The 15,773-nt window shown below is 26.7% G+C and overlaps 2 protein-coding genes across 2 annotated transcripts; one reads left to right on the top strand and one right to left on the bottom strand.

Moving 5' to 3' along the window:
* Positions 1–1,139: 1,139 nt before the first annotated feature.
* Positions 1,140–7,955, top strand: LOC127277417 (uncharacterized). The gene is made up of 3 exons (XM_051298518.1): positions 1,140–1,223; positions 1,429–2,234; positions 6,103–7,955. The coding sequence occupies exons 1-3, from the start codon at positions 1,213–1,215 to the stop codon at positions 6,282–6,284; spliced, it is 999 nt and encodes a 332-aa protein (XP_051154475.1). The 5' UTR covers positions 1,140–1,212; the 3' UTR covers positions 6,285–7,955.
* Positions 7,956–9,909: 1,954 nt separating this feature from the next.
* On the bottom strand, positions 9,910–15,486 carry LOC127277418 (uncharacterized). The gene is made up of 5 exons (XM_051298519.1): positions 15,219–15,486; positions 14,304–14,486; positions 12,574–12,736; positions 12,228–12,320; positions 9,910–10,811 (listed from the first exon to the last, which is right to left on the bottom strand). The coding sequence occupies exons 1-5, from the start codon at positions 15,319–15,321 to the stop codon at positions 10,496–10,498; spliced, it is 858 nt and encodes a 285-aa protein (XP_051154476.1). The 5' UTR covers positions 15,322–15,486; the 3' UTR covers positions 9,910–10,495.
* Positions 15,487–15,773: the final 287 nt, after the last annotated feature.

Below are 15,773 nucleotides of genomic sequence, written 5' to 3'. Positions count from 1 at the left end.
TTTTAATTCTAAAAAGAATTCATTATTTTCTAAAATGTACTAATTAACACTTCATGTTCTTTGACTTATTTTCATGGTAATTTCTATACGTATAATTTAAATATTTAATAGTCAGTAATGTCATAATTTTTTTGCAAAAATTTTCTTTTTTAAAATTTAATCTAAAAAATGTGACAAATTATTATAATTTTCAGAGGTAAATTTGTTTTTCTTCTAATTATACTTAAACATCTGCTTCCTATTCAAAAACTGATTAAATTTTCAACAAATAACATATTTCGATTGCAAATTATATCTTTTAAAATTATGCCCAAGAACAATAAAATATTTCAATTATTTGAAGAATTATATTAACTTTAACAGAACAATGGAAATTCAAAAATTTACATTTACTAAATTGATAATAAAATAGATTTAATGATGATAATTTAAAAATTGAAGACATAAAAAAATACCAATACATATATCTTTAAAGAATTAAACAATATTCATCCAAAAAATGAATTAAAAAAATTTTTTAAATAAAAAATTTGAATTTGGCTTATAAATTCGGATTAATTGTTTATTTTTTAAATTTATTGTGAAAATGGTTGGTATAAAAAACTGCCAAGTCTCATTTCAATCAGTCCAGCCGTTTTGCAGTTATAAGCGAACAAAATTTTGCGGACATACATACATACATACATACATACACACATAAATACATACATACAGACACAAATTTTTTTCTGGTCATTTTTGGTTTGTCTGATGTTCAAAACGATAAATTATGCTAGAAAAAATCAATTTTGGGCAATGTACAAACAAAAGTCTGATTTTATTAATATAGATAGATGATAGATGATTCCTCTATATCTCGAAAGCATGTTTCACTATTTTCCAGTAATTCGAAATTGGGGAAAAATGGACAATCACATGAACAATGAGCTGTATGCTGCTTTACTCGTAATAATCCAATTGTCTTCGCTCATAATATTATTAAAAAAAGAAACTTCTTCCAGAAGAAGATGGGCCGTGAGACCCATCAATCAGCGAAGAAAGGAGCTTGGCGAATTCGCAACCTTCTTTCAAGAAATTAAACACGATGACGTTTATTTTTTCAAATATACGCGAATGAATTTGGATTGCTTCAATGACTTATTAAGAAAAGTGACGCCATTTCTTCTGAAAAGAAGTCGTAGAGAATCTTTGTCTCCTGAGCATCGACTTGCAATGACTCTCAAGTGGGTATCAAGTACTTTATTTATTCGTAGATATAGGTACTTTCTGCTTAGGCATAAAAGGATAATTTTGCTGGAAAATTTTTAAATGTCATAAAATGTCTTAATGTCTAAATGCCTTATAAAAAATGTTTTTGAATAGAAATTTCATTAAATTGAATACTATAGTATTTCCATCTAAATAAATAAATAAATATATTTTTTTCAGATATTTGGCAAGTGGTAGTGATATATTTTCAATTGCTTCTGCTTATCGCATTGGAGAATCTACGCTTCGGTCCGTCATTAAGGAAACGTGCATCGCTATTATCAAAGCTTTATCACCGGACTATCTATCGCTTCCAACTAGAGAAAAATGGGTTCAAATTAGCAAGGGGTTTGAAGAAGTTTGGAACTTACCTAACTGCGGAGGGGCGATTGATGGAAAACACATTCATATAAGAGCTCCTTCAAATTCCGGGACTTTATTTTTTAATTACAAGAAAACATTTAGCATTGTGCTAATGGCAGTTTGTGATTATGAATATAAGTTCTCGTTAGTTGACATTGGATCTTTTGGAAGCTGCAATGATGCGGGTATCTTCCATGAGTCTCAAATATCAGAAGGTCTTTTCAACGGTTCTCTAAATTTTCCTAGAGAATATTTCCCAATTGATAATTCGAACATCAGTACACCTATTTACCTTGTGGGAGACAGCATTTTTCCCATCTCTACAAAATTGATGAAACCATACGGAGGTTCTTTTTTGGGAGACATGAAAAATATTTTCAATTACAGGCTCTCACGTGCTAGAAGGATAGTCGAAAATGCATTTGGTATTTTATCATCGAGATGGAGGATATTATACACAAGTATTTCGGCCGACCCTGAAAGGGTAGAAAACATTGTAATGGCAGTTATTTGTTTGCACAACTATCTCATGTCTGTCAATAACATGCAAGAAGCTCAAAATCGTCGATATTGTCCGCTTTCCTACATTGACCAGGAAACTGATGATGGTCACCTTATTCTCGGTAAATATACTTGTAAAAATATATAATAATATGTTGATGTTGTATTTAAGATAACAATAATATTATAGGGTCAGACCATCATATTTTGAATAAAGTCGTTGCAGCCTAATTTTTAAAAACATTGATTCTTTTAGAAATTAATCAGTATGATATCTGGGGAACGAAATAAAAATAATTATTTTTAAATATTTATTACTTTTCTTAAAATATGAGTGTAAGATTAAGAAGGTGCGAAAATACATCACTTTTTTAGCAATTAGAAAACATGTAAAAAAACAAAGAATAATTCTTTAAAGTGAAAAAATAATTATTGATTCTTTTTTAAAATTGTTTGTTTAATCATTTTTCAATATTTTAATTAGTGGAAAAATTAAAATAATAGAAAAAATAGCTTTTTGAAGTTGCAACTTAATATTTCCGTTAAAGAAAAATAAAAAAATTTGTCACTTTCACAACTTCAAAGTTACACCGAAATCCACATACACCACAATTTTTGTTTTGGTCCCAAATCTGTTTTAAAACATATAAAGATTTAAAAATTACAAACTTTTTCAGGTTAAAACTGTTTGTTTTCTTCTAATTAAAGATGGTTTCTATTTATTATTCATATTCCGATCAAGGAGTTTAAATTAAAAACCAACTTCAATTAGAAGAAAATAAACAGTTTTACCCTGAATAATTTTTCAATTTTTAAATCATTATATATTTTTAAAGAAATTCGGAACCAAAACGAAAATTATAGTGTATGTAGATTTCGGTGTAATTTAGAAGTTGCGAAAGTGACAAATTTTTTTATTTTTCTTTAATGGAAAGAAGTATTAAGTTGCAAAGTATGCAAAGATTCAGAAATCGCGTACTTTCAACATAATATTTCTTGCATATTTAAAGAAAGAGTTAAAAAAGTGCTAAGAGAAAACCTGAAAGTTCATAAAAAATGCTCCATATTTAGTGAGATTTTTGTTTAATTTCATAATTCCACCTTCTTGTAATTAATTAATAAAAACATCAAACTTAGGATATTTGGGGGGCCAAATTCAAAAAGCTAATTTGCACTTTTAAGAATTATTCTGTGCTTTTTCGCGTGTTTTCTAATTGCTGAAAAAGTGACATTTTCCGCACCTTCTTCATTTTACAGTCATATTTTAAGTAACGTTATAAATATTTTAACATGATTCATTTTGTTTCGTTCTCCAGATATGATACTGATCCATTTCTAAATGAATCAATGTTTTTAAAAATTAGGCCGCAACGACTGCATTTGAAATATAATGAATATATAGATATATAGGGGAGAGTGTGGCAAACTTGACATAGTAACAGTTTTCAGGTTCTTGTAACTAAAGGAATGAATGAAATCCTTTTTATATGTAATTGCTTGCTTGAAAGATGGTCTAATCACACAACTTTTTCCCAGAGACACCAATGCCTTAAATTGTATTGCTTAGTTGCTGCAACATTTTTAAAAAATGTGCAATCTTTGCCCCACCCCCTGGTTCGATTTTGCCATAAATAATAATATTATTGTTAAAAGTTATTAGATTCAACTGCAAAGTCCTTCACACCTATGGTCGTGGTAGGTATCAATTTATTTTCACTTAATTTTTTCAATCACATGCTTTTAAACCAAAAATTGCCTCAAATGTAAATTTTCTCCTAGCCTCTTTTTTACACTTCAATTGACAAAATTTAAAAAAAAATTTTTTTGATTTCATTAAACACTTGAGATTATTTGCAATAAAATGTATAGAGATGAAATTGGGATAATGAATTTGAAAAAAACATGAAAAAAAAGAATTTTTTATATTTCTTTGGAATTTTTTAGCAAAAACTCATTTCATACATATTTTGTTGGAAACAGTCTAAGCTTTTCAATGAGAATGGAAAAAATGAAGAAAAGAAATGCTAAAGTCGGTCGGAATAAAAAAATTTTCTTCAAATTTTCAAATTCTGTCTATTATTTTCTTTTCCGAAAATCGTGTGAGACACTGTTTTCATGGTTTTTACTCTCTTAAATTGAATCAGTGTAATTTCACTGATTAATCAGCAAGAAGTCTGACACTGTTCCGTCTCAGTGAAATTTAACTGAAAATTTAGTAAAATTTCATTGATTCTCAGTGAAAATATCACTGATTGAAATCAGTTATGACAGAGGATACTGATTCATCAGTGAAAAACCACTGATTCTCAGTAAAGTGTTACTGAGTCTCAGTAGAATTTAATTGATTTCTCAGTTAAATTTCACTTAATCTCAGTGACTCACTTGTCACTGATCCATTTTAAGCGAGTAGTGAATTTTCACCAGACTAGATTTTTTTTGAATTACACTGTTCGACACTGATTTTGCCCCTGGAATAATTCTGGTCACTTTCGATAGATGTTTTTACGCTAATTACGATTCTGCAAAGAAAAACGCCCTAGCACGTCAAGTTTTTGAGAAAACTAGTGTTAAAAAGTCGAAAAAGCATGCCTGTGACTATCTTTGATATTGAATTGAAAAAAATCAAGAGGCGGAAGAATTTTGTTTTTGGTTTCAAATAAAACCTTGAATCTCAGCCAACAATTTCGATAAAGAAAAATTGAGAAGTTATTACAATAAGGCAATTAAAAATCATTTTTCCAGTTACGTTAAATTTTGTTATGTCACATTTAATTTACGCCATGTATAACTTCAGTATTGTGAAACAAGTGACAAACAAATTAATTTTTTTGGCATAAAAATTAAAAAATATTTCATATAATTTACAGTTTACATATTTAATTATTTATTTACTACTGAAAATGCATAATTTCAACAAAAAAAATAAAGATAATGTAATTATTTGTTATGTATGTACAAAACAAACTGAATTTAAGGGAAAAAACAGTATTTAATAAAAAGCTGAAATTATTATTAGAAACTCTAAAATATCAAAATATTTTCGTATTTTATTTAAAAATTTGAATATTCTGCAACGATGAAGGAAACTTCAATATTGAAATTTGTCTTACAGCCCTGATGCTAAATTCTAGACAATTAATATTGAATACCAAAAATAATAATAAAATGGCGGTAAATTAAAGATTTCTCAGTAAATTTGAGAAAAAAAATATCATTTTTGTCGTACAGTGTTATGAGAAATACTTATTTTCAGTCAAGTAGAAAGATATTTATCAAAATTTTTTTCACTGAGAAACTATGTCTCATCACCATGCGATTACTCCATTTCTTTAAATATTTACTCAAATTGAAGATTCTCTTAATCTTGTCCAAATCTCGCTTTATTTTTATATAGGTATTAATATTGCACACCTCAAAATTAAAGCATCTATCATCCAAAAATCTTTATAATTCAGCAGCGTCTACTAATATTACATGTCTACAAAAATATTGTTTCGCCATTGACATTAAAAAGTGTCTTTTTGTGCCTGTTTTGGGCAGACAAAGTAGCACTTCATAAGGCAGGTTGGGCTACCTGCTATAAAAAGACTCTTTTGTCAGATTACTGCCAAAAAAAACTTTTTACGACAATTTGTTTTTCTTTTAAAATGTTTCACTTTTTCATATCAATGGCGAAAAAATAGCGTATGGAGCTCGCACGTAGCAATTTTTAGATTCGGATGGTTTCGGTACTCGCTGTCTGTACGACTTCGGTTCGACTCGACTTGACTGCGGCTCGACCCGCTCGCCTTCATCTCACCTCAGTCGCATCAACGATAGCTCGTACTGAAAATTATATCCTCACCTAAAAGTATTGCTTTACGTGCTTGCCACATAATATACTATTTTTTCTCTTTTTCACATTTTAGAAAGTATATTTCTACTTTTTATATTCTAAAAATAACATTCTTACATTTTTATTTTTATTATTTACGAATCTTCAAACTTTAGGTGATTGGCGGTTTAATGGGCGAGATCAATTACAGGATTTTCCCCCAAGGACTTCTCGACAAGAGACACTGGCAGGGCAAGAAATGCGTGATCAGTTAGCCAGATTTTTCATGACTCCTGCTGGATCTATACCGTGGCAAAACGATTACATAAGGCGGGGTCGACATGCAGATGATATGTGATATGGAGTTTTACGACAACTGTCTGTCAACTTTCTTAGCTCAATTAAGATGCTAAATGACTTTCAAAATCGGCTATTCGCAATCCAAATTCGGTTGTCCTACTCAAGATAAAACTCATGTGGCTAAAAGTGTAATAAGTCTGATGAAGGGATGTCTTAAGATTTTCTAGTCCCCATTGAAAAGTATTTTTTTTTTATTTTTTTTTATTTATTTTTATTTTTCATTGAAAAGGCGAAAATCATTGCATTACGGTGAAACATGTTTGACCTCATTTTCAGAAATTTCAGCAAGAAGTGGGAATTAAGGCGTTCCACGCACCAGTAATTCGAACAAAATTAGATACATTTTCCTCAGCTTCATTCCTTATTTTTGAATCATTAAAACTTCCCTCTGGAGTGGACATACATTAGTGGAATTTTAAAAAAAACTGTAGAATAATAATTTCTATTTCTACCAACATTAGTTTCTGTATTCAATGCACTTTTTTATATTTCAAAGATCTACCTTGAAAGGGTCAGAACGTATTCAAAATCTCAGAATAAATAGTTTTTTCGGAAAACTATAAAATTTGCTTATTTATCGTAAAATGCTTTTTAATTATTTTTTTCTTATATACTGCATATACTTCAATGTTATCTCGTTTCACAAAAAATTGATAATTTCAAGTGAAAAATGAAATAAGTTAATGTTTTTCAAAGAAATGTTTCGCTACAATGAGGAAAAAACAGTTATAGATTGTAATAATTTAGTTATTTCGATATCACATTTTCTTTTATTTGCTCTCAGTTTCGCAAAAATTCTTACCGAAACACATTTTCCAATTGTTAAGGAAGAAAACGACTAAACATTAACATTTGACAGTGTCAAAAAGACAGTTTTATGAATAATTGGAATAATAATACAATACTCGTTTCGTGTTTGCTTTTCGTTTAAAAATTTTATATGCAACTTGACTTAATTTTTGTTCTAATAATATTTTTTTATATTCAACCAACTCGCAATGAAAATTATTATGAAGACTGAAGAAATCTGTGATCATAAAAATAATGTAACTATTTAAATTTTGTACGTAGTATATGTTAAGTATCTATCATGTATATGTTAAATTAAAACATGTCCAAAAAGGTTATTGTTACCTAGTTGTATGAAAAATGTTTTTATAATAATATAAGCAACAGTATTTGAGAAATAATTATTTTCTCAAAGCAAATGCATATGTGATGGAACAGTATTATAGTATTTTAAGAGTTACTTTATTCATACATATATTTAGATATATAGATGAAATTAAATTTTGTTATTAATGGAAGTTAAGATTTTAGGCTATTTAAATGAGGTTGAAGTCTGCAACGTTTTTAAAGGCGAAAAAAATAATGCAACGATTCATTTTATTTTAGCTTTAAAAAGTAATGTAAAACATTAAAAAAACTACACTTTTGTAAAAAAAATAAAGAAAAAATTCAAAAGGTTATTGAAAAAATTGTTTAATCAAAATATAAATTATTCAATAAATTGTCTCAAAACATTCTTTGATTTTATCTACAGAGTATAATTATTAGATTGCCAAAAATTGTTTCTACCTCAACGTTGAATGACTGAAAACATGCGAGCTTTCAGATTAACAGTTAAATCAATCAATCTGTTTTTAATTTGAATTTGAGAATGATTTTATTTAGAATGAAATATCAGGATTCATATGGAATTAAAATTTTGCTTTTGAATAAAAGTGCAATTCTATGAAAAATGGCATCTATTTAGTACTAGCAAAATATACGCGCACTAAGGTACGCGTGATATTGTGATTCCCTTTAGGTAATAGCATTTTAATTTCATTTAAATTATTTATTATTAATTGAATTTAAAAAAATTGTAAAATTTTATCCAAATATATTTTAAAGTAATAAAATATTCTTAATGTTTTGGAATCAAAGTATTTAAAAAAGTTCACAACTTTTTTTAAAATTAAACCCATTTTTAAATTAACTTTCTTGAGTAAGCAACATTTATTGGGAAATAAAAATGTTTCTTTCTCGAATAATTATTATTTTGGACATGAAATTAATTCTATTGGTAGCAAATAATTTTTATTTGTGGTCAATATTTTTAATTTGTAAAATATTTCTTTTAATTCTGTTTTGACGTATATGGATTTTTTTAATCTACTTTTTCAAAATAATTTTCACTAATATAAAATAATATTTAATTGTATCAAATTTTTACTTCTATTAATAAATTTTTTTTGCAATGGTTACTTTTCTTAGAGTCATTGGTATTTATATGAAATACTTAATTCTTAGCGCAGATCAGTTTACTTTAATCAAATAAACTTTATTTGCTTCAACTAAATATTTATTTGATAGTACTCAATTAACCAAGAATGATTTAAAAATGAATTAGAGGTCGTACACATAATACGTCACGCGATTTTTGACCATTTTCGACCACCCCCCCATGTCACACACTGTCCCATACATTAACGCCATTTTTTCTATAGGTCGTCACAAATTTCGTTTGCGTTCAAATTCAAAAAAGCTTATTAAAAGATACCAGATAATAATATTTGTTATTTGTTTTGTTTTATTATTTTACACTTGAGTACTAAATAAAAAGTTTTCTTAATATATAGACAAAGAAAACATGTTATACTTTTATTAACTATAGATGAATTTATCATTCGGTGATAATTATAATACATAGAAGAATTTATCAATCAATCCGAATCAAATTTAAAGCATTTATGTACTGTCGATACAGATAAACTATAAATGCTTTAAATTTGATTCGGATTGATTGATAAATTCTTCTATGTATTATTATTATTATTATTATTATTATTATTATTATTATGTTATACTTTTGTTTTATAATTACCCCAAATGCGGTCAGTTATGAAACAATATTCAAGTTTGAATAATTCCGTCAGAAAAATTTTTTGTTAATGGAACTTGGAGAAAATCTTCAGAAGGGTGTTTACAATATATTTGAATAGTTTAAAAAAAATTTTATACAATTTAGACTTTTAGTGAAGAAGAAACTTAAAAATCGCATTTTCTGTTCCATAATTTCCCCACTTGATTGACGGTAATTGATTTTTTTATTTTCAAGAACTTTTACAAGACGAATAACTTAGATAGAATTAACTGCAACCAATTCTATGCCAAGAAAAGATTAAAGAAGTCTGTAGAATTTACAAAATTATCTTCGGTACTGCACTGTCTCCAATTATAATATTCTTATTTATGAGACTTAGTATGAGAGTAACGATTTTTCTTTACAAGTTACCAAAAAAAATAACTCGTTATCGATACCGTTATTCTCGTTACTTGATAAATTAGTTAATTAATTGAATCTGAATAGTTCATATTTAAATTTTCATATTATGTAAAAAAGAGATTTTGCATTAAAGTAATATAATTTTTGCTGTTCTGGTTTCTTTTTTAAAATTAAGGAAATAAAAATTCTAGAACCGTCATTATTCAATAAAAACTAAATTTTGCAGGTTTTATAATTTAAATTCTCTTTATCAGTATTCCACATGCCTTACTTTTGAGCGTCTTAGAAAAATATTTTTAAAAACAACTTTAATGTTAATTCAAGATTTGAAACAAGATTAAAACAAACATCATTACTTGGATCCAACTTTATTTTATTTAACGCTTAATTAACATAAACAATTCGATAAATTCGAACCTTTTACAACACAAAAGTATGAGAAGTTCATAACTCTGAAATAAGAAATACAAAAAATGTTAATTTAATAGAAAATGGTTACTGAAAAATCACAATTTTAGATGCTTTTCATAGAAATCTATGATTTTAGTTTGTTGCTATTTTAGAGTTTTGAACGTTTCCAGAAAACTATTCTTATACTTTTCGCATTTTCGACCATATTTAAAATATCGATTATTATAGAAACTGTGACAAACAAAACAACAAATAGTTATTCTCACATTATTAATCATTAAACATATACATATTTATATGTATGTCAATGCTAGTACTACTAATATCACAATGTATTTCCTTTTTTCTTTGACTAGCTTATAAAGCAATTTTTATATATGAAAAATACATGCTAGTATCACAACATATCACTATATTAGGAAAAGAAGACCATTAAATGGTGAATTATTTTTTTAAGTAGGTAATTAAAAAATTATAGATAAATATAAAACATTTTTAAAAGAAAAATTTGCCAAAATACCAATTATTTAAACCTTCTCCTTTAATGCCTCAACGATTGCATTGCAAATTAAATTAGTAATTTCTGCCTGTAAGCGGGCTTTTATGTTTTCTGGCAACTCACTCATTTGCATCATTATAAATGAAATAAAAGCACTATCTTTATCTGAAACGTTCATTTGAAAATTGTTCTTTTGATTATTATTAATCATTTCATTATCATTCGTGAGTTTTTCTTGCACAGTTTTCGTTAATGATTTTAGGGTAGTTTCAAGTCCATCCAGTGATTCAACCTTGACTTTTTTCTCTCTTTTTTGAAAAGGTGAACGTTTTGGACCCACATTGCTAAAAAAATAAAATCTTTAATATGAAAAAAATGAAATTTTTCTGACAATATTGAGTACATGTTTAAAACTACGATACATTATAAAAAATGTAAAACTTTCAATCTTTCAAAAAAACGAAATTTCTAAATAAAAAAGCATAAATACATAATATAAAATTTCAAAGTAACACTTCTGTTGTTTGTGTACAAACACAAAAGGAAAAACTAATTGGGTTCCTCTTAGGTTCCCAGTCTGTTTTAAATTAAGAGATATCTTGGAATATGTAAGTTATTGAAATAAAAACTTAATAACACTCAAAATCTCTAATAATGCTTTAATTTAAATTACAATATCGTCAGTTAAATATCGTTAAAGAAAAAAAAATTCATTAAATATCATAGTTAATTAACTAGGAAAAACATTAAGTTTCACATGTATTAACACTATATATTCCAGTGGGCACGGGGACACAGGATGTCTTCAGCCTAGGGACATCCGAAAAACATCCCATGTCCTTTTGCCCACTGGAATTTTTTAAAACATGGCTAAATCCATATGTGTGTATGTCCGCATGAAAAGGGACCACTTCGACACTATTGGACTTATTTATATGGTCAAATTCCTTGTTAAATTTGTAAAATTTTGAAACGTCTTAAGTCTAATTTGGTTCAAAACGGGCTGAATTACAGGATTTTAAAGTTCAAAATGTCAAAAATCTCATTTCGAGAAAAATCAAATCGAAGTTTGAAATGCAAATATCATTGGTTCTTCTGGGAAGTTATTCAGATAAGAGTAGTTTTACGTCTAGTATACCTTAAAGACAAAAAATCAATAGATTTCGAATTTTCACTCCCCCCCATTTTGATACAATAAAAAATGAACAGACATCCGACAAAGTGGCTCTTTTTCTAAAAAAAATGTTTTTTAATTAATAAACCAGATTTTTTAACGAAGTTAATGATTGGGTGTTATTTTATTGAATTATTTGAAGCAAAAAAAGAGAAAGTAGATGTAAAAAAATTTTTTAAGGGACTTTATTTTGACTACTCTTAAAAAATATCGAAAATTTAATTTCTAAAAACTGAAATTAAAAATTAAATTAAAAATGTTAAGTCTAGTACACCATTAGGAAGGAAAATCAATAGGTTTCGAATTTTTCCCTCCATTTTCAAACAATAAAAAAATAATTCGGTTATCCGACAAAGTGGTCCCTTTTCTCCTTTTTTTCAAACAACGAAATAAAATACTTAAAGTAGGAATAACATTTTGAAAATTGCATGATTCGACGTGTGAGACCCTGTAGATTAAGAAAAAATTCGATATTTTTACTCAAAATTAGTAAATCGCAATTATCTCGGAATCTGGAACCGACAAAGTGGTTCCTTTTCATGCGGACGTATTTATTTATATTTCAAAAGTTTTTAAATAAACTTACTCATCATAATTCTCATTATTCTCACTGACTACCATTTTTGGTGACTCTCCCACTTGAGTAAACAACCTCTTTCCATGTATGTTAGCTATGGTTCTAAAAAAAACATTTTTAAAAACGTCGCAAATGATGTAATTAGTAAATAATTCTCGCACAAATAAATTAAATGAAGACTACTTTAGCATTATTTAACATTCTTTTATCATATGTTTCTAATTTGTTGCGATATTGTACATACTATTCAAAAGTTTATCAAAACCTGACCAAATTCGGTCAGACTTTGATCATCAGGATTGGCCAGGGTGGTTTACCATGGTGACAGATTAATTAATATTTAATTATTAATTACCTCCGCTTTTTTACAAATTTTATTAAGAACGACATCTGTTTATAATATTCGAATTGCCTTCTGGAAGTCGAGCCGCTACCGCTGGCCGTTTCATCCTCCTGAGCCCTTTTTTCTCTTGAAAATCGGTCTCGTAAATTTTCCCAATCCTTCATAGCTTCTGCAGCTAAAAAATTTACTTTTATTAATAAAAATACTCGCAAAATTTATAAAATATTTTTGAACATCTATTCCATTATTTTTTGACAGCTAACAAAATATCAAAATTTTAGATTTTCCAAAAATTGTGATAACTTTAGTTTTATTGGTTATTTTTAATTGTAATGCTAAAATTTTATTTCTCGACCTTAAAAAATCTATAGGCACAGAAAGTTAAATAGTGGTCTGACAAGAGATAAAATTTATAAAAAGTTTGATTGTTTTCTCTAATTTTTTAAAAAATTGTTACTACTTTCGTTGAAATTAATATTTGTTAATCTGATAAGGCTAGGATTTTAAAATACGCTAATCTCTAATTTGAGAACAAAATAAACAAAATATTGACGAAATAAATGAGTATTTATAGGCATATTTGGATTCTTTGATAATCAAAACGAAAAAATATGCATGAATTCTCAATTTTTTAACCAATGTACATAATATAGACTGATTTTTGAAATACACTGAAAACATTTTTTATGAAAAGTTCAATTACAGTCATATAGTAGAGTAAAAACATTAATTTAACCACTTTTGTAATAAAATGAATCAATTTACTTTATTAATTTAACTACTTTTTCTCAGTTGTAAAAATACCATTAAAACAATTGCACAAAGTACTATTTAAAGTTACTTTACTAATTTAGTAAAATCAGTGACAAAGCTTATTTACTTTTATAGTATTCTTAGTTCATTTCACTGAATTTCATATTTAATATAATTGAAAAAATTTCTTTGGGACTTAATGAACTATGAAAAGTAGTGAAATCTGTTAAGAATTTTCTTGAGTGTATATAGTTATAATTATTTTGATACTATATTGTTACAATTTTGTAATTGGGTAAATTTTTTTGTGATTATTATTGAAGATTGTTTCTCTTGATAAATATACTAATAATAATATTTATTATATTATATTATATATATAAATATATATAATATTAATAATAAATATTGTTACCCAATTAATTGGGTCAGAAATTCTCAAGCGGATCACCTATTATTTTAAAAAAGTAATTATTTTTAACGTTAAATAATTTTTTATTCTTAGAATGATTAAAATAAATTTCTAATTTTTTTTTGTCAAAGTTATGGACAATTTTATTTTTAAACAATATTTTACTTATTTATTTATTTGCGTTTAAACAGGCTTGTAGTATTCAATAGAAAAATTTTTTTCTTGAAATACGGTTGACAGATTTCAAAATCAAAAAAAGTATTTGTTAAATATTTGAATAATAACAATGACTATTATTTATCATAAATAATAATTACGAGACTCTATAGTTGAATGCTATGAATGTGCATTTTTTTCAATACATATAATATTAATTATTTAAATATCATTTTAATCACAATAGGAATAAAAAAATTTACCATTTGAGAAATTCTGACCCAATTATTTAGGTATTACAATATTTATTAAAATAAATCTAACATTTATATAGTTATTTTTAACTTTTGTAATATATATTTCTCAAGAGAAACAATCTTCAATTAAAAATTATATTAAATTAAAAATGTAGTATACTTACGGATAATTTTTAAAGTTTTGGCAATTTCTGTCCATGCATTTTCTTTAACGCCTTTTTCTTTAAACTCGGGACATTTATTGTCATATAGACAGGGGTAACCCTGTACAAGATTTATAAGTCTCTCTTGGTGGCTAATTTCCGATTCTTCAAACGAATCGTCGGACATTGATTCTGACATGTTGCCTTTAAAATTTTAAACAAAGTTAATGAATTTGGTTTAATAAAAATTGTTAGTTTTTAAATTTTTTCTAAAAAGTATATAGGGTAGTTGCACCAGTGAAAGAATTGGCATCAGTAAAAGACCAAATTGTTTATCTATCACGATAATTCACAAATTATAACTTTGAGCACTATAAAAAAAATATTTTTTAATACCTTATTTTTTCAAAATATAGTTTATGGTAAGAAAATAGATTCAATATTCAAGTTATTTTTGAAAATAGTTTTGTAATTTTTTAGTCAGTTATATAGATGTCAAATGAATAAAACAAACAGAAAATTAGTTAAAAATTATTACACAATTAAATCATATTTCTGGATACGTAATCAAGAAATTATGGATAATAGTAAGTTATAAAATTGTTTCAGAATATTTGTAACATTTTTTTTATAATCTTTTTTATTTCTAGTCTCTATATTAATATAAATTACTATGTTCTTACACTGGAAAATATAACTATTCTTTTACTAGTCGATGTTCTTTTACTGGTAAAATAGACCAAAATTTTATTTATTGAATAAAATTTTATATATTATATTATATTTATAAAATTTATCTCATAGCTTCAAATTCTATAACAATTTTGCTATTCAATGCATATGTTTAAAACGAAATTCGAGAGTGGCAATTGAAAGTAAAAAATGTCAAAGCATACATTTCCTTAAATGTACTTAATATGATAATTATATAATTACCTGCTTCAGCAATGTACTTTTTTTCTCTTAAGTTCACAACAGCTTCCTCTTGTAGATATATTCTTTTATTATAAAAATAGGAATGTTCTTTTGATACTTGCATTAAAAAAGCCACGAGGCAAACCGACGCTACAAATTAAATTTTTAGGTTATACAGTAACGGTCTACGGATATCAACGCACAATAAACTCGCAATCGCAAACGGAACGGGAACGCCATTACGATTCCGTTTGCGATTGCGCTTACGATTACGACGCTATTCTGCTCAGGCCTTAATCAGTCGACTGTAGTTCGTGTCTTGCTATTACTCCCGTTCTCGCGCAGTGTTTAATTTTTCTCATTTAAATTTAATGAATGTACGGTATAAACGTTATACGATTTTTTTACGTACCAAGTTTTAATTGAATTGAATCAGTGTCTTTTGGAAATAAATGAAAAATAAAAAAATTTTTTCTTTCGGCCATTAAGATTTTATCAAAAAAAATACTAAATTAATATTTAAAAACAAATTTGTACATCTTCTTCTTTATTATTCAACAGTGACATCTGAAATGT

Source organism: Leptopilina boulardi, unplaced genomic scaffold, assembly GCF_019393585.1.
Source record: "Leptopilina boulardi isolate dan_hultmark-lab unplaced genomic scaffold, ZJU_Lbou_2.1 LbouV2_166, whole genome shotgun sequence".
Taxonomy (NCBI): Eukaryota; Metazoa; Arthropoda; class Insecta; order Hymenoptera; family Figitidae; genus Leptopilina; species Leptopilina boulardi.
This window is presented reverse-complemented; position numbering and strand designations above follow the sequence as displayed.